This window comes from Sturnus vulgaris, chromosome 2 (assembly GCF_052056855.1).
Source record: "Sturnus vulgaris isolate bStuVul1 chromosome 2, bStuVul1.hap1, whole genome shotgun sequence".
Classification (NCBI taxonomy): Eukaryota; Metazoa; Chordata; class Aves; order Passeriformes; family Sturnidae; genus Sturnus; species Sturnus vulgaris.
This window is the reverse complement of record NC_142244.1, coordinates 98,777,484-98,797,829: the sequence shown is the minus strand read 5'-3', so window position 1 is coordinate 98,797,829 and position 20,346 is coordinate 98,777,484. Positions and strand designations below refer to the sequence as shown.

Here is a 20,346-nt window from a genome sequence, read left to right as displayed (position 1 = left end):
TGTTGGTCAACTTCAGGCTTGGAAAGGACTGCAGTAGTTACACTGAGTAAGAAAATGCATGAAAGAAGTAAATCTACTGTAATGGCCACGATTTAGAAGAATAGAACTTTTAAGCTACTTTTTTTATTTTCTGAAGGAAAAGTATATTCATAGAATAAAACGAAAAAAAGACACTATTTGAAGTGAGTGTTTTAAAAATTCAAGTATAGATTAGTCGAACAGGTTAAAATTAAAAAGAGACTGATTTATTTGGACAATGAGCTGTGACAGCTGTTATTGCTCTTGCCTTTTTTAAGAATATGAGTAGAAAGATTGTTTATGTAAGTGGCTTGGCCTAAATGTTGTTTCAGAATTTGTGCCAAATACCTAAATTATTCTTAAGATACTTTGTGCCAAAATCTGTCTCCTTGATTGCCTAGGTGGCTTCTACTAATTTTAATGAAGATTGCATGTTTTAATTGAAGCACAAAATTGGATCTCTGATACTGAGGTTGTTTCTATATGAATGTGTAAGCAATTTTAAGATACTTGAAGAGCACATTTGCCAGATGCATGCAAACTTTTATAGTGTTCCATTAGGCAACTGTAAAATGCAGAACAGAGGGATTATATTTCTTCAGTCAGGCATTATTCAGATGTTTTTAGTTGTCAAATCCTGAAATATTATTTATTCTCATGTATCTAAAACCTGTAGTCAAAACTTTTTGAGCTGTTTCCTGAAAAGGGTAGCTTTTCCCTGATTTGATTTGTAACAATGGCATTTACAGTAAAGACTATGTCTATTTTATGTTACAAGTAATCCTGTAAACATTTTCAGGGTGCTAGTTTCAGTTTTGTCTCTAGGCAGTGACAGTTTTTCATGGTGGTAATGGTAAGGTAGGAAACTTTTACCTAACTGCCTTGTGTAGGTTAGTGAAAATAGAGAATTAGTTTTTATTATGCATTATCAATTGATGTCTTTATTCAGACAAATATAGGATGGTTGCCCTAAGGTATTTATATATTAACCTCTAGCAATTTGCCCAGAGAAGTACTGTGAAAAAATATAAAAATACAAGGACAATTTGCTTAAATAAGCAAAAACTAGTTTCCTGATGATTCCATATATTGAATTAAACATATTTGAAATGTTACAGTAATATAAAATCATATAAATTAAAATTGGGTTGAGGGAATAAATATGAGTAAAATCATGTGGCATGTAAAACCATGTGACTGGTGGTAAAACAGATTGTATTTTATCTTGTACAGAATTCTCTTTCTGAGAAGTTTTCTATCTAATTTTCTGAATGTTCTTGTATTTAAGAAACAGAATACAGCTACAAAATTATAAATGTCTGCCTGAAATAGTTGTTACAGAAGTATTCTATTTTCAGGAATATTCTGGAATATTAGAGTTGCTGGGTAAGACGTGGTTACTCAACACTTAATTCCACCATGCCCATCAAATTAACAATACTTGGACCACTGATAGGATTTGAAATGCAGGCACCTGAATTTTGAATTCTGTACAGTTATTGTGTGATGAGATATCCAGACTTGTTGTCAACAAGGATCAAGTTAGTAACCTCCAGAGAGATAATTTTCCTGCCCTGTAGGAAACACCTGGGTGTCACCCACCGAGTGTTTCTTCACATGCCATTGACTGAATTGCTGAGATCTCCATCAGCTAATGACAAGTTCAGTCTCTGCCTCCCGTCTCATGCAGCTTAGATATCTGAGACTGAGTCCTGCAGAAGGGCCATATTGTTTTTACACATGAACACCTGGTTCCACTGGAGCTTCTTTAGAGTTCTGGAGACATCCATGTCGGGCTGGCAGGTGTGAGATGCCTGAAAAAAAGTGTTTGGCTTTCAGGAGTAGCAGCTGGAAGCTAGTTGCTGTTATATTGGATATAGATATCTGTGAATGGGCAATGGACCTTGGTACTTTGTTTCCTGATGTCTGGTTTCAAAAAGAGAATTCAACTAATAAAATCCCTAGAAGATTTAATTTAAAAAGCCTTAAAGAAAATAAAGCTATTAGAAAATACAAAGCAGTATCCTTACTGAGTGAAAAGCTGCAGTATTTGCTTGCACATTAATTTACACTCAAGGATGTACTGCAGTCCTTACAGATGACTTCACACGGAAAGGTTTACAGGACTGTTTTTTTGTCTTCCATCCCCTTTTCTGTTTCCCTCATCTATTGTGTCGTTGTTTTCTTTCTTTAAGAGTCCTTTAACCTACCATCTTACCACTCCTGCCCAACCAAACCATGTTTTTATTGAGATGTGTGGTAAAAAATACCATCCAGTTAGAGCTGCTGCAACTCCAGAGCTCTCAAGATTTTTCAGGGTTGTCAAGTTTTGCCATTTACAATGACAGTAACCAGAGACCAGCTCACACTACATGCTTTCTATACAACATTGAGCATTCTGGTACTCTTATCTAGACATGCCTTTCTGTGAGATTTAGGATGCCTCTGAGCAATCAGAGGGAGTCAGTTCCTGAGATTGGTGGACACCTGCAGTCTGTGCTGATTTAAGCTGGAATTATGACTTCTAGTTCTGACCCTTTGGCTGTAATTCATTAACTAGTGTGCCTTTTCTTGCATATATTTGCATAAAAAGGCAAGCTATCCATTTAGTCTGTCAGCATATGCAATGTGCTGGTTTCAAGGCAGTTGTTCTCTGCGGGCTTAATGCCAACTTGCTTCCATAATCTTACTCTCTGATTCCTCTGAGAACTTGCTCAAGAGTCCTGTTAAGATGAATGGCAGAAAACTAGGTGAAGCATTACACATCCCAAATGCCCACTTAACATTTTTTTGCTGTGCTACAGCATCACCTTTATCACGATTATATTCCATTTCAAGGAGTCAGAAATCATTTAGATTGGAAAGATCATAAAGTTCAAGTGTTAAAGACCATTTCATCCTCTTTACAATGGCATACTATGATAGCTCACTTTAGGATGTCTAGAAGTGTATTACTCTCAGTCTTTGTCTTTATGTATTGCAGTTCATGACAGGAAAGATCAGGGGGTTTGAATAGCATTTGAAATTGGTGGATAATTAATTAAAACACACAGCTTCCAAGTTAAAGTTAAAAACTCCCCACATCTATTGAGTCACAATTTTAGAGTACTTTTAGGAATGATGTGTGATACGTGTCAGCTAAATTTCAAATTTAAGAAAAGCATTGGAAGAATTTTGCTTGCCCAATTACCAGTCTAAGTTTATCCAGTGATGAAATGTAGCGATGCCTGTTTGAGCTGCAGAGGTGAACTATAACATTCGTATGCACTCCAAGCAGAGTGTGCTCCTGTGGTGCAATCTGCGACAGTCTGGACAGCCAAATTGTCTTCTGCCTTGGAAGTAGAAATGGAAGTAGAAATGCCTAGTACTCTGTCCCAGAGTATTGACTGGGAAAATGGATCCAGCTCGATGCTTCCGGCACAAGGCTGAAGTTTGATTTAACGGTTTATGTTCTATGACAGTTTAATCAGAACTATTTATTTATTAACTCAGCTGCCAGTTTGTCCTGCTTACCTCTCGACACCATAATGTTAACTTTCATTACTCAGCCTTAGAGGGAAAATCAGATACTGGTTGGTTTTTAGACTGTGGTTTTATGGCTAGCTTAGGTTGTTGTAAGTTCAGGCTCTCGGTTAAAGAGGTGTTTACAGACTCCTCTCTCTTTCCTTTTTGCCCAAGTCCCAACCCCGACATCTGATTTTTATGAGACTACTGAGTGAGCTGAATGGGAAAGTTTGCTTACCTAAAAACTGAATGGGAAAGTTTGCTTACCTAAAAACTGGTTGATTTTTCATCTAGAATGCCTCTTTTAGCACATTTACATCAGGAGGAGTGGGCTAGTAGGAGCTAGTCCCAGTTCAGGCCTGCCTATGTTTTGATGGCGTTATGGATTTAGATGTGCTTATGCTCATCACATAACCATAACCTAAAAACCCATAACAATTAGAGATAAAGAAATTTAGTATGGATGCGTAGCCTTCCTTGCTCATGTGTAGCATGCATTGAAAAATAATGGGATAGAAGGCATTTTTTAATAACTTGAAAAGAATTTGAAACAAACCAGTTATTTTAAGTTACTTTGTTTAGATTTAATTTTTTTCCCTGTCATCTAATATGTGAAACTATCTAACCTTGAAATTATTTCCAAGCAGTGTTTATTTTATGAATTGTCATGTAAACTAAAAGAATGTTAGTAATTTTAATGTTTCATCAGACTGTGTTAAGATACATGAAGAGATTATTGTGAAAGGATTCACATTGTCTCTTCACAAAAGATTCAATGAATAGAATGGGATTTCTAAACATGGAACAGAAAAACATGCAGTGTATAGTGGGAATATATCTGAAAAAGCCAAGACAAATGTAGAAAACTTGTCAGAATTTCCTGTAAATTTTTGCCTTTTTCTTCCTGTTGTACTTGGGATTAATGGAATTATAGTTTCTACTTTTACAGAATTAAGCAATATTTCTATTGCATAAATAGAATACAATTCTAAAAGTACTTGTAGGAGCACCATATTTGTTTGTCATTGCTGATCATCTGGCAGGTTTAATCTGAAATTTTAAAATATCCAAATTTATTGTCCTTAGATTTTTTTTCTACCTCTCAGGTATTTGTATCATCAGTCTACTTCAGGTCAGTAGATTTGCCATTAAAGCAACAAGCATAACTTCTGAGTACAACGAAAACTTCCCAGAGTTACTATTATTAGAACAATTGGTCTATCAATGAACTGGACAAGGGATATATTTAAAACTATTTAGGCCGGGCAATAGAATGTGAATCGCACACTTCGGAGTAGGGGATTAATATATTTTTTTTTCCCCAGACAACCTCCTTTTTTATTTTGCTGCTCCTTTTCCTCCCCGTTTTGCCATAACTGCGTGAGGAGGCGCGCACAGATGCCTGCTGCCAGCGTGTGATGCTTAACCTGACCGCCAGAGCAGCCTCACAAAGGAAGGCTTTTCAGGTCCCCCAGTGAAACAACCACTGCATTTTATTGTGCCGTGAAATTAGAAGTGAAAAGCCCTATGGCTCTCGCTGTTTAGTAATGCGGAATATGTCGTTTCTGATGGTGATGGTAGTGCTGGGAGGGAAATGGAAAGCCAGGGGAGAGAAACAAAGTAACGATTTAGACAAAGAGGGCCTCCCTCTTTTTTTTTGTGGTCTCTGATTGTTCGGTGGTCTATAAAACCATAGAACTGTGGTGGATACAAGCAAAAAGAACATTTAGTTGCGGCTCCCTCATTCAGAAATGTATGTGTGAATTTGCAGGGTGATGTATAAGGCGAGTCATCTGTTATCAGAAGAGTTCACTAGTTTAACTCATTTATAAAACGGCAACAAAAAATTTGACTTTCCTTGGAGAGAACAGCGCTGCTTTGACAGACACTTTTAAGTTGCACAGCAAGATGGTGTTTATAACAAGACTGTGTGTGGTTTCTGAAGCTGCCTTGTAACAGATTGGAAGGGGAAAGTGCCAGCTTGAAGAGGCTTTCCCTTGTCTGTTTAAAATTAAAAGAATGATGTTTTCTCAATGGAAATTCTTTACATATATAAAATGTCAAAATATTTATGCTCCCTTTTATTTTAAAAGTATTATGTAATCACTAAAGCAAAGTATCAACTATTAGAAAATGAAAAGGCAGTCTATGAGAGAGACATTTTAGTAAATAAGATGGGCTTCATTTTTAAAGAATCATAGAATCATTTATGTTGGAATAGACCTTTAAGATCATCACGTGCAACTGTAAAGTTATCCGTGAGCTGAGCACTATCACTTCTGCTGGAAAAGCCTGGTGAAAGTCCAACCACAATTCTAATATCTGGAAGGGAAAAGCTATTACATTTTACATCTTTGTCTTGTTAGCAGTAAATATTACTGTTATTTTTATTCTGTCTGCATAGAAGTGGTGGCAGGGAACAGTGGCCTAGAAACAGTAGGGACATACAGGTGGAAATTGTGTTGCTTACTGTCTAAGTTCCAGATGCAATCTTGGAGAAGCTTTAAAGCAGAAAGGAAAAGGTTGAGTGATCTATGACAGATTGGTGGAACAGATGCAAACATGACAAGTCAGTTTCTTGGTAAACTGCACTGCAGGACTGCAGCCTGAAGAAAGTTAAGACAAAGAAGCAAAACTGCTAATAATGTTTAATTCAGGGAGCTCATTTCATTGTTCATTAATACGGTAGCTACACTGCCAAAGAAGTCTGTATGTAAGCAATAGCACAGAAAGAAGCAGTAAGGCACTAAGCAATTAAAGTTAATACCACTATCAGAAGATATTACCACTATTACAGAGAGCTTCTTAATGTTTTTAAAGTCTATCACTCTTAGTTGGATTTAAAATAATTTATGTACTTTGCTGCAGTTTATATTTTGTGTGTGCACTTGTGCTCTAGGCTTGACTTGCTGCTGCTTCAGGCTTGACTTGCTGCTTCATAGCATTTTGCCAGTGCTGTGCCTTACTTCTTGACAGGTGAAAACTCAGAATGCAGAGATTTAGATAAGGGCAAGGAAGAGGTTTTAAAAATGACCAAATTAATTTGCTCTTGATGAAGCACATAGAAACAGGGTAACAGAAGGATAGGGAAATGATCTTTGAGGCTATAGTTTGAATGGGGATAATGAAAACAACAGTTTTAAGTCTATAGTAGGTTGGTAGATGAGGGAAAGATCTGAAGAAAGAAGAGAATGTAAAAGAATATTACCTCTGTAGCAAAGAAGTGGAGGTGGAACAGCTATGGCACTGAGAAAGTGTATTTTTGGTATTTGTACCTATTATAAGCATTTCAGAAGAACTCCAGTGTGCTGCTAGGGCATACCCCTTCATGGTGAAAAGTTGACATTTAAGGCTCTCTTCTAGAGAAGAACTTATTGCTTATACAAGAGGACACAATTTCAACAGGAGAGAGAAGGCTCCATCAAATTCTCTATGTTTAGGAGATTCATCTTGAATGTAGGAGATTTGAGTTCAATTCCATGTTTCAAAATCATGCAGAATAAGAGCTCAAATTTTTCTTTAGTGACTGTTAGACTTTAGGCTATGAGGCAGAAAAAGAGAAGAAAGTACGTGTCTCAAGTTTCATATGCTGGTACAAAATCCTGTAAACAAATTTTGACAAGAACTGGTCAGGAATGAACTAATGTTTGGGAGCCAATTTTCTGTTGACATCGATGGCCGTGATTTTGACTTGGTAACAAAGAATAGAAATATGAAAAGAGTGTTAGGATTATTCTGTCCTTTCAAACAAACACTTCTGCTGGCAAAATTTGACGTGCCAGACAACTGAGCCATACAGATAGATACCAAGCTGTCAGAGTTGAAAGTTGTTTTCATTCTAAAAGGATTATGGTTGAAACTGCTGCATTTCAGCTGAAGTGTGATGATATGACTTCCCCTCTTTTTAAAATTTTTTTTATTAATAGTAACTTCCCAAATATTTTATGTCAAAACAGTTTCTTTTTCAACACTTTCAGTGATTCTTGCCTTCAGTACATGTACAACTTTTCTGGCAGCTTTTACTTTCTGTTTAATTTTGGGAATTAGCAACAAAGGCTACATGGACTTCCAGAATATTTGACCTGAAGTTCTTGGCAATGATCTTGGTCTTTCTGGTGCCATAACTTTAGGAACAAAGCCTGTAATGCTACTTTGTATATTTAAAGGTCTGACAGACTTAACTGATATACTGTGACTAGCCCTTTCCCTATCTCTGCTCCAGGAAATACTGGTACTGTTTCTAGTCAGATCCTATAGGTCATAAGACTTCCTTTATTTGCTTAGGGTATTGAAGGTATTCAGTAACTCAAATTGCTAACAGCTAATATTGTAGGACTGGCACCCTGAGGTTGTGTACTGAAATGAGATGGGCAATTAAGAAAAATAAATGTTTCAAGCTCGTATTTTTGTTTGATAACCAACAATTGGCTCTTCTGAACACTTCCTTTACTCTGAGTTCTAATTTGATACTAATAAGTTTGAATAACCGTGGAGAGTGGTAATGCCTGTCCACGTGTGTGCTTTCAGTCCCTCCACACCCAAGGAAAATAAATATAAGTGCAGCTATTTGCTGTAGCAGTTTAAACTATGCTGCTCAACTTTCCACCCAGTTGAGTTTCTCAGAAACGTTCCATTCTGCTCTGAAATAAACATGTGAATGACCAGACCACTCTCCAAAGTGCTGGTAACAGATAGGAGACAGTGGCACTGAAACTGCTGTAGTTTGCTTCACTAGCTGTGTTTCTAAGCCTTGTACAAGGCCGAGTGAGCAGCACTGTGCTCAATGTTTTGAGCACATCTCTGCTAAAGTAGCAAAATAGAGCTTCAAAGAAATGTGCCAGTGAATTGTACTTCTCTTACTTATATGGATACTATTTGGGACTTTTTTTTTCCTCTGTCCTTCTGAATTTTGTAATTGGAAAATACTGTAGGTATGTTCTGCATGGCTTGGTGAAGTGAAGGTTATTGTGGGCTGCTATGTAGCACTTGCAGTCCCGTCTACAGAAACACTTTCCTGTTTATTGAGAGCACACTTCTTCCATGTGAAACCAGAAGTTAAACTTTTTAATGATGGTTTAGAAGTGTAATTTTTAAAAAGTATTTCTTATCTAAAGCAAGTTCTATGTTTCACCTGCAGGTTGTATATGTCATCCTCCTTAGATGAGAATTATTAAAAATAAATCTCAGTTGCATATAGAATATGTTTTTTGTCTCTTACACAGTTTTGTTATTCTTTTCATAAGGGATATACCAAAATCTTCCAGGAAATACAATTCTCATTCCTCTTGACTAAGGTCAGTGGTGTTATAGATTATGTTTCCCTCTTATGTTTCCATGTTAGAACTCAAGACAAAATTCTGTGTTCCTACAACGTAACCCTTGGCACTTATAATGCCAAGCTGCTTTGCATGAGGTCCCATGTGAATTATCCAGTAAAGTCTCTTAGGGTGTTAATCTCAGATTAATCCCAACCTGCAGGTGCACCCTTGTGTGGTATGTTACAATATAATGTGATGATGGCCATGTGGCTGCTGTTCCTTGTCCCTATCAGTTCCTAATTGCTACTGTAGGACCCTGGAGGTTTGTGCTTCATTATTTTACCTTACAGTGGTTGAGGATTCAGCATAGTTAAGGCAGCTGTAAGTGCACCTCCAACAGAGACACCATTCCCTTCATTTTTGGGCCAGCCATTTTGTTGTTTCCTTGCTCTGAGCACTAGACTTCTAAAAGAAACCCAAAGCAATCATTATTAGCCCTAAAACATAAGATTACACTGTCTGAATGTTGGTTACAAATGAAAGATTTTTCTTTATATATATGTATATATATACATACATATAAACATTTAGTAATTAAAGTAGTACTTGCAGATAAATTCCACATTACCTGTTGCTTATCATCTATCCTATGACAGTCCGTGTCAGGGTGTCATCAATATGGAACAACAAAAAACACATTTCAAGAAATTTAAAACCCCCTAACTATTTAAAACTTAAGGCCTGGTTTTCATTCAAAACCAGCTCTACAATTAGCAATACTTTCAGACAGTATCAGTTAGGTTCCCAGTGTACATGATAATGTCACAGAATAACCCCAACTGTAACTAATTTAATTAAGGCTTGATCCTGGAATACAAAATCACTCCTTTTCACCAAATCGTGATGCTCACTGACCTACGGGAGAGAAAGCAGGCAACACAGACAGGGAACCATTCTCTGTCATTTAACCCTTTTGTTTATTCAGTTACAAAGGAAATATATTACTAATGTAATTCTCATGAGAACCTCTTTAACCTAAACAGAGGAGTAACTCCAGGTAGCCACATGAAACTACTATTTTACAGAAAAAGATTATGTTTCACAGTTAGGCTTTCAAAGTTTTGAAGATGGACCCCTCCCAGTCTATGTTGCATAACTGAATTGTAGAAATTGGTGGTGGTTTAAGCTGAGCTGACAACTAAGTCCCACACAGCCTCTCAGTCAGTTCCCCCCATGGTGGGGGTAGAGATTCAGAAGAGTGAAAGTGATAAAATTTGTGGATTGAGATAAAGACAGTTTTATAGATAAAGTTCATCTGAGGAAAGCAAAACAATGAATTCATTCACTACTTCCCATAGACAGGCAGGTGTTCAGCCATCTTCAGGAAAGCCAGGCTTGATCCCATGTAACAGTGACTTGGGAGGACAAAGGCCATCACTCTGAATGCCCTGCCCTTCCTTCTTCCCCCATAATTTTGTGCTCAGCATGATGCCATATGGCAGAGGATAGATATCCCTTGGGTCAGTTGCTGTCCCTGCTGTGTCCCCTCCCAACTCCTGCACCCCCAGCCCTCCCTGGTGGGATGGGGTGAGGAGCAGAGAAGGCCTTGATGCTGTGTGCTCAGCAGAAACAAAAACATCCCTGTTATCAACACTGCTTCCAGCACAAATCCAAAGCATATCCTGTACTAGCTACTGTGAAGAAAATTAACTCTATCCCAGCTTGAGCCAGCACAGAGCTAAAATGTCACACTGAGTTCTAGAAAGCTGATGAGTAGTGCTCTGATGATTCATTCTGCTAATAGGGAGGAGAGGAAAAAGAAAGAAGCAAGAGACTGTCTCGGCATAAAATGGATCTTGCAAAATGCTCAGAGGCTTCTTGAACAGCATATATCAACTTACAAGCTAATATGACACCTACTGAATCTGCAGTTGAACCTTTCTCTTTGGGTTCATAAATTTTTTTTCAGCCTGAGTAACTGGCTGATTTTTTAGGGCAGCTTTACTTCTAATAGTTTATTTCAAACAAGATAGATGTGTTCAGTGGGTGCCTGACCTGATGGTGTATGAGCACCCTGAAATAGCTTATACCTGAAGTGCTGCCATGCCTTATCTTTGGCACTTGGTCACAAGGAAGGGTGCCCAGCAGCTGAGTGCAATACCATGAGATACCATGAGCACTCACATGGAGCAGTGCTCATGTGAAGCCTTTGGATCAGTCGAGCTGTCCAGCATGGGTTTGGGAGAGCATTGAGAATGATCCACTAGGGAAATGAGATTCACCTACCTGCCTATGTAGGATTCTTCACTCTTGAAATTCTCACTGCATATAGTCCTATTTATGTGAGCTTTTAATTCTATAACATACAATCACATTTAAACTGGAGATTTTAAAAAATAGAACAGGGATCTTTAATAAAGTATGTCTAACTTCAGTTTCAGAACCAAACACTTATTTCATTTTATTATGCAGAATGCAAGTAATTTGCTATTATTCTTATACCCATCTAAATGTTTAGGAGAACATAAATTAACACAGCAGAGACAAATGTATAAATAGATTTTTATAAAATGAATTGACAAAAAATGATGTACATTGCTCAAATGAGCAGCCGGAGTCCTAATATTTTTCACCAAGCAAGCATGCTGTTCATTGGTTTGAACTAGGTAAATATGCAGCCATGCATTTTCTGTTCTTCAGGCATCTCACAGTCTGATTCTTGAGAAATAGAAAGATGTTTTAAAAACATCTTTAAAGCCCTAAAGATGTGTAAAAAACCCCCAAATATCAAAATAGTTATTTCTCTCTTGCTACTTGTTTCTGTTTTACATTGTGTTTACTGCCACTGTGCCAAGATTTCCAGATTCAAAATCACTTTTCTTGTGGTTCCATTGGCTGCAATTGTATATTTAAATGTACCCATCATAAAATCATTCTCTCTAGGACTGATGACCACTGTATTATTCTCCTTTGTCTCTGGGTAAATTCCTGACCCTGTTCTCTACTTAATATCTGATAGTGAGCAAAGGAACTTCTCAGGTACTTGTTCTCATGCATGGCCAGTTATTAGGAAGTCGTACAGTGAAAGGTATTTTGTTTCTTTTTTTTTTCTCCCAACCATCCAAGTTCTATTTAGTTAAGTTCTGTAGGACAGCAAAGCACTTATATTGTATATATATTGTAAACATAAGCCATTAATTTCTGACCGTGCTGTTGGGAGCAGTGGGACTGGAGAATGATAATGAAAATAATAATAATGAAAATAATAATAATGAAAATAATGATAATGATGATGATGATGATGATAATAATAATAATAATAATATTCCAGCTGTAACATTTAGGTTCCATTGTTTTTACAACAGTTTGCATATGACTTGGTTTCCACTCTGATGAAGTAAAAAGTCTTTTTAGACAAAAAAAATAGTGGATAGTCTCTTCTACTCTGGCAGAAATATTTTTTTTCTGCTTAAATAGTTAAAATATGTCATTTGCACCCATTTAATTTAAGTATGATATTTTAATACATATATAGTAATTTAATAAATATTTATTTCAGTACCTTAATGATATTTTGCAATTCGTTAGATTCTGAAAAGTGCTGTGTTGTTGTAATTCTTCTCCATTCAGGTCAAAGGCATCATTTCCTAAACAAAAGTGTTAAGAGACTTATTTTGAAAACCCCCTTTACTAACTAATGTAAATAGTATGCATCATATGCTAATCTCCTGGTTGCTTTATTTATAGATTAAAAATTAGAATAGGAAAGAATTCTCTAACATGGCCCTTAAATGCGCATCTTTTTAAAAAGATGAAATAAAAAACACAACCTAAAATATTTTTAAGCAATCACAACCCTTTTTCCTTGACTGAAACCATATTTTACTCTTGTTTCTAATTTTATGCAGTCTAAATATCAGCAGGTCTGTAGAATTATATTATACATAGATTTGTACCCATGAGAGTGTGCATATCTACACACACGTTTCCACTTCCCAGATTTTGAGGGCTGACAAACACTGGGGTGCTTTCTATTAGCAATTGTTTTGGCTTTTGATAGAATTGCTTAGTACTGAATAATGACTCTGCAGCAGTCTGGACAAAGAAAAAAGCCTGAAACTTGCAGGTTTAAACACTGGGGTTGATGAAACAAGGTCTTTAGGAGGATTTCCGTTATCAAGGCTGGTGTGATTGACACCTGTCATCTTCTGACGAGTGCCACTGTCCCGTGATGTTCAGTGCTGTGTTTCACATCTCATCCTGCCTCAGCAGTGCAGAGCCCATAAGTGGTGCCAGGGCAGGGTGAGTGATGGCTCCAAGGGACCAGTGGCACCTGCCAGGCAGGCTGTGCTCTCTGTGCCACTGCCCTGCTGCCTGCTGGAGGTCTGCCATCTACATGCCTAAGCTTAGCTTCTGTGGGCAGGTGGCTATGTCTGCAAGGTATTTTTTATTAGATAAAGTAGAGCCCAAACCAGCTCTGCCCAGATTCCTCCTTATCCTGAATCAGATCCCCATACAGTGGGAGGAATCTCAGGATCTCAGCTCATTTACATTTTAAATCAAGGACTCAAAGGGGAGAGCTGGATCCAAGCTTTCAATGTTTCTAGCTTTCCACTTTAGGGAAACCTCATAACAAGTTAGCCAAGAGGATAAATGCACAGATCTCTCTTTGTTCTCATTCTCATCTTTGCTATTGCAAGGTTAATAACTATCTCTTTAGCAAGGTAGTTCCAGATGTTCTATTGGAACATTTTTACTCTTCAGCCAGCGTGGTACAACGGTACAGCTCCACTAAAGCAGGCACTTGGTTTCTGCAGCCACCTGTGGTGCCAAGCCAGCCCAGTGCTCTGAAGACTCCTCATAGCTCAGGAGCAGGGAGGTGGTTTATGTTTATGTGAGTGTTGAGGTAAGTGTGTACCCTAATCAGAGTCTGTAAGAGCCTATGCAGGCTTTATGACAGGCTCCATCATCTCTTCTCCTTGATATGTTCTGAGAGCAGTTGGAGTGCAGGGTACTGCTCAGCCCTGGTTCATTTTGTCCATCTTCCCTTTGAGGATGCCCATTGCCTGCCCTGAGGCAGGAGGTGCTGGGCACCTGTGAAAGTAGCCCAGGCTGTCCTGAGTGACTTTGGAAACGGAATGACAGCTGGATGAGGCGTCAGGTGCTGGAGCCTTACCTGCACTGGAGATAAAGACTGGTACCAACACCTTGGACAGACCCAGTGGTCTTGGGCATCACTGTCGAAGTCGCAGAATGGTCAAAATATCTCTTATTTTGTATTTAAACCACTTACACCTCAGTAATTTTTGGACTAAATTCATTGGACAGGAGAGTTGTAAAATGACATGGCAGTGGAATTGGGCTCGAATGTGGAGTATCTAGACCACAGGAGGAGCAACGCTGTGGAATTAATTTAATTTACTGACTTCAGTGACATTTTATACTGTATCCTTCTAATTAATCTATATGCAACACATTGTGAATTTTGAAGAGCTAGAAACTGAGTCTAAAACATCAAAATATATATAAAGAAAACACTTTTAAATGGTATTTTCTTCTGAAATATGTAGCCTCTGTGACTAATGGTTTTATTACATTTTTAGGCTTTGATGCTAGTAGGAAAAATGCTTAATTTTTAAAACACTATTGCTTTTACTACATTGATGATACAGGTGTACCACTGAGGTGCAGCCTGTATGTATTCATGTTTGATTCTGAATAGCATAAATGTATGTTGATGCAATCTAGTACTGTGCATAAGAGAAAATTACACAAATACTGCATTGTGTGTCAAAGGCCTTTGTTTTAGTGCATTAAGTATCTTTCCACTATTTCCAGGAGGTAATACTAGCTCCCAACAATGCTGGTATTTTCCAACACTTTATATCTAACAAAGGAAAGGATGTGGATCTTTTTCTGGATGTGAATCTGAATTTATTTTTCAGCTGTTGTAAATGCTCTTAACAGTGTGATTTTTCTTTATGCTGTGTGAAGCTGAGCTCTGTATCTCAGCTGTCTGTATAACCATTGCAGCAGAGGTTGAAGGTGAAGTAATGATAATATGGTACTTGAAATAAAGTAATTTTGCTAACAGACCAGTGACTATACAGAAATAGTGTTTTAGCCTCTGCTGAGTTTACTCCATAGCTTGATGAAATAGTTTCTCTCTTGGGAGGGCAGTGCTTGTCTAATCTTTAGGCTGATCAGTAGGGAGAAGATTTCACTTTCTGTAGTTTAGAGTAGTGCTTTTGATGTCATCTCTGTGATCCAGGAACATGGTGTTAAATGGTTTTAAGACCTACATCCAGTAAGTCAGAAAGAGGATGGTGTAAAAACAAGTGAGTCAATTGCCTTGTACTGTAAGAAATACTGAAAATATTTCTTGTAATCTAACCATGACTTCTCATGACCTTGTTCTGACACCATGACTCAATGACACAATTTTATCCCCAGGAGAAGTGGATTATTAACTTCCTGTGGGCCGTGAAACTGGAGAAGAAATAAGGTTATTTGTGGTTGTTTATTTCATTGTCTTTCTGACACTTCTCTGCCTCCTGATTCTTCCTAGTGCCTGGAGCCCTGCAAAGAGTCCTGGGACCTGAAGAAAAACCATTGCCAAAGCTTCTGTGAGGTAGGTCAGCCCAAGGGCATGCTTTCTCACTTTGTTCCAGCAGTCGATTTAATTTAAATTACTAGCTTCGAGGAAACAGCTGAAAACCCTTTTTGTAGCATTTGCCTTCCTTTGAAAAGATACACATTTAACAATGTAGCTATATTAATTTTGAGTTTAAAAAGGGTTTCTTTCTGACTAAATGTTTTATCTTGACTTGTACTTTAGACTCAATCCAGTCACACTTACGTAGCATCTCAGAAGATGCTGTTACATCCCTCCTCTAAGATGCTATTTCTACCACTTGCCCTTCTATATTTTCTGGCCATGTGTAAGAAAGACAGTCTTTGTTTAAAAGATAAAATGCTGCTGTGGGAAAAATCCGTGGGCAGGATAGCTAGAACAGGTGGCTTTTCTGTATGTGAAAGTCTGCCTGATTTTAGTTCCCTAAGAGTTCAGAAGATTGAAGTTCAGAAGACTAATATCAAAATACGTAATTATTCAAGAAAAAATATTTTGAAAGTTATATTTGAACCATCCATCAGAATAATCTGTGAAGAAGCAAACCTGAATCAGTCAAACTAGAACAAAGAAGGAGATTTTTTAATGGACTTGCAACATGGCTCTGAGTTGGTGGAAGTGATCTGTTGCAGTTCTTAAGTGTTTTTAGTTCAAAATGGAAGTATCAGCTCAATAGAAAGTTGCCTTACTATAAAAAAGGTTAAAATATAAGTCTATAAAAGTGAGTTCTGAGGAAGATTTTATTATTTTCCTATAAAAAACAGAAGTGACCTTACTTGATATACTGATCTTACTGGTACACAGATTTAACTCCTCTCTCTTTACTATGGAGACTGTTTTTCTGGTCCTATGTTTAAATTATTTTAAGCATCATGAGGATGACGAGGAACAGCTGCAATGTCAACTAAAAAATTTTAGATGCAACAGCGTGTTAATAGGGATAACTGAATTAGTGTTCTATGCAGTTACAGCCAAAGACAAAATAAAAGTTTCTCATGAAAACCAAGCCTTGTAACAGTTTTTAAACTCAGATTATTTGCTACTTTCTCATATACGAAATTCTAGAGTACTGGAAAAATACAGTTTTAGTGAATCTAATTTGTGTTGTTCTTGTATATCGCTCTTCACTCAGACTGTATGTTTCCAGAGATGAGTGAAAATATGTATAAAATTGGTTTAAAAGGAAAACATTTGTAGAACACTGTTCTATTGTAGTTAAAAACAGTGAGCATCCTTCTTTGATTAGTGTTTTGTGGTTAAAGCTAAATTTAGAACTTCAAAGGCCCATAATGAGGAGCAGCACATTTAGCAGCTAACTGAAAAATGAGCTGTGAAATAGGGTGAGGAGGAGAAGCCTTGAGGACGTATTATGCCTCAGGGAGCTATAACATTTTTAATTAAGTAGCTGCAAATTTGTGATGTTTTAGGGTTTGAAATTAGCTTCAAACACAAAAGCCCAGGACCACTTTCTCTCAGACTCATGTATACTTCATAGACGTTGATTGAGTTAAAGGAGGCTGTTTTCCTCTGAGAGTGTTTTCAATCTTTTTGCATTTTGTAAAAAATCTGGAAGCAACAATTTAGCTTTATGTTTCTCAACGTCCCTACTTCATGTGTTACTTCTTATCTACCAATTGAGTGTACTACTGAGTTAAAGGGAACCTTATGTGTGAAGGACAATTTATCTGATTCCTTGTTTTGTTTGTTTGTTTGTTTGTTTTCCTATAAATTTATTTTCCTGCTCGTTTAGCTTTTTAACATGGTATCAGGTGCATTTCATTCGGGGGAACAGCAGGAGAGCATGTCCAGGAATCACTGGGGTCAGTAGGAGACATAGAGACTGCTCATTTTTGCAGCATTTAGGCTGGTTAAATAAAGCCTGTAACACCCAAATGCTTGCCTGAAAGCTTGGTTCAAAATTCTGGGCTGTTCTGTAGGAAAAGATGGGAGTGGTAATGTAGGGATACATTCTTGGGCCACAGCAACTTTAGAGAATAAATAATCTGTGAAACACCCGGGCCTCTGTAATAGCTGAGTCTTCCTCATTTTGCCTGAAATATGAGAAGAGTGAAAACAAGAAAGTAAAACATTTGAATATGGAAGAAGTTTCAGAAGTTACATGGCTAGTTGGATAGAGAGTGGTTGTAACTCGTGTAGGCTTAGGAACCTGTAAATCAGATCTCTCATTGTGAAAGGTTTTTGGTTGCTCTGGTACAAAAAGGCCAGCTACAGACAATGCCAGTTACATGCTACAGTCATTTCCATGTCACACACAGTATTCTCCCAGGGTTGTAGAAGCTATTTTAAATGGACCTTGCAAACCTCTGAGTATTACATATGCTGTGAAATGTCTGTGCGTTGAAGCATCTTCTTAAATATTTAGGACTAGGTTTCTCATTCACTTTGATCTGTAATCAATATATTTAAAGCTTATTCTAAGTTATATTTTCTGCTGACCATTTTATCATAAATCCAGTTCCATGAAGAATTACACAATTACGAATATGCTGGCAAGAACATAAAGATGCTGCAAAATCTTCTCTTAGCCAACTTAGTTCAAACAGTATAATGAAACAAGATTTCCCTTATTTATCTAGAGTGGCATTACATCAGATATTGTGGGGAAAGTGTTGTAAAGTACAGAGGAAAGAATGTGGGATAGTCCAACAAAAGCAGACTGTCTGACCATTACTTCCCTTTTGTTTTGGGAATGTTTTTAATCTGTCATTGAGCAACTTTATAGCCAGTCAGTGTGAGAAAAACAAGGGAAAGCTGGCAGATATAAACAACATTGTTCCTTAAATATGGCAGTCTTACTTGAGGGAATTCATCATTCTGTACTTGGAATGCTTTTTTTGAAGTGGCATGAATATATAAATATTCGGGAATAGTCTTGCAAAAGTTGCAAATCTGAATAATCCTTTAGGAGGTCTTGGAAAATTTATAACATTTTTTCTTTGATGGGGTTTGGTTGGGTTTTTGGGGTGTTTTTTTATTTTTATTTTTTTTTTTTTGGTTGTTCCTGTTGAAAACATACACTTCTTCTGTTTTCCTTTTAGCCTCTTTTCCCCAAGAAGAATTATGAATGCCTAACTAGCTGTGAATTCCTTAAGTATATCCTGTCTGTGAAGCAAGGGGACTGCCCAGCACCTGAGAAGGCCAGTGGTTTTGCAGCTGCCTGCGTTGAAAGCTGTGAAACTGATATTGAATGTTCTGGAGTGAAGAAATGCTGTTCCAATGGATGTGGTCACACGTGCCAAATTCCAAAAAATCTGTACAAAGGTAGAGATTATTAATATTACTCATACTGGGCTGATAACTTCAGGCCATACTGAAGTCTGCTAAACTATTTGCTGGGAGTTTGTACGGATGGGAAGAAAAAGGAGAGGTACCTGTAGAGATGTGGCTGCACAGTGAAAGGGTAGAAAACCAGAGAGAAATGTTGCTTAAATTTCCAATTTTTTTTCCCCCTTGTGAAACCCATGTCTGGAAATCTGTGGAATGTAAACGTGTGGCTATTATGAGTCATCTTAAGCAGAACAAACTTTGTCAATTTGGGTGAGATCTCACTTAATTTGATGCGGATGAGAGAGAATGCAGCAGGAAAATATTTAACAATAAACATTTCAGGTCCTATTAATGAGAAATAACATTTATGTCTACAAGCCAAGCAGATGGGACTACCAAGTAGGAGCTGTGAAATAATCTAGTAAAAGAACAAATCAACACAGAACAGCATAGTGAAAGATCATAATATCCACATATAGATATATATTAATTCGTTATTTAAATCTAAGGCAATCTTACTAAAAAAAATTAATTTATTTGAGTCCTGAGATTTTTTGAATAAACGTTTCCTTTGACATCCTTCGAACAGAACATATAAGCTAAGAAATTTTTTACTTAATTTACTGGAATTTTAAAAAGCTTTGTACATGGAAATATTTGAAAAATAAGCATTTGTGAAAAGAATATTCTTTTTCCACAGGGTTGGTGTTTTTGTACAAGAATGAATTCTTCTTATGTCAGTGATAAAAAATAAATATTATTCAGTTATTAATCACATAGCATGGGCTCTCTGCAGAAGCTCAATCAGCAGAAGTCTGATCTAAGCTCCAGGCTTAGGTCTGAATCCGTGCTTATTTCCATCTGTGGATGGAAGCATGATAAATTAGGAAAAGAAGATGGTGAATTTGTTTTTAAGTTCATTATTTTAACTAAAATGTGAATAAATCTTTTTCAATGTGTGCAGAAGGGAGGCTCTTGTTTGCAAGATACAGCAGCCCCTTTGTTTGCAAGAGCAGCCCCTTTAAAACTATAAGGAATTAGTACACGCAGATTAGTACATAGCACCTTTCAAAATGAAAGTTATTAAAATGGATCACTTATTTATTTGTTTTGTCTTATTGAGACAAATGACCAGCGTTGTCAAAAAGGCATTCATGTTATGTATATAGTGATTTACATGACCAAGCTCCATGCCACAACTGCAAAGCATTCCAGTAAATATAATAACTGGAAAAGGTAAGAACAAACAAACAAATAAAACAAGATTAAGTGCTGCTGGAGCTGACACAGCATATGACAGGATGTGATACATTCTGTAACCACACACTGGAAAGTCTCCTCTGTTTGGCCTGATTAAATGGGAGCAGAACTAACCTTCCCTAACATCTTATCACTGATCTGCAGGAGGTGCTGGCTTGTAAGAGCATATATGTCTTGCAGAGGAAGGGCAAGCTCAATACCCTACTGCCTTCTCAGCTGATGAATTCAGCTAATTAGCCTCTTCAACCTGTCTTTCTGCAACAAAAGACAAATAGAAGTGGAGCAGGCTTGCTATTCATTTCCTCCAGGGGTAAATGACCTTCCTGTCACTAAGGAAGAGCAAACTCTGCAAGCATGACTAAGATCTAGTGAATAAGTTCAGTACTT

General features: G+C 37.3%; 1 protein-coding gene across 2 annotated transcripts in view; it reads left to right on the top strand.

Moving 5' to 3' along the window:
- The window catches only part of ANOS1 (anosmin 1), a 131,313-nt gene that overhangs the window by 56,426 nt on the left and 54,541 nt on the right, over positions 1 to 20,346 (top strand). For both annotated transcript variants that reach the window (XM_088160183.1, XM_014882441.2), the window contains exons 3-4: positions 15,349 to 15,411; positions 18,471 to 18,693. In XM_088160183.1, the coding sequence (XP_088016309.1) occupies positions 15,349 to 15,411; positions 18,471 to 18,693 (286 nt within the window). The remainder of the gene's footprint in view (positions 1 to 15,348; positions 15,412 to 18,470; positions 18,694 to 20,346) is intronic.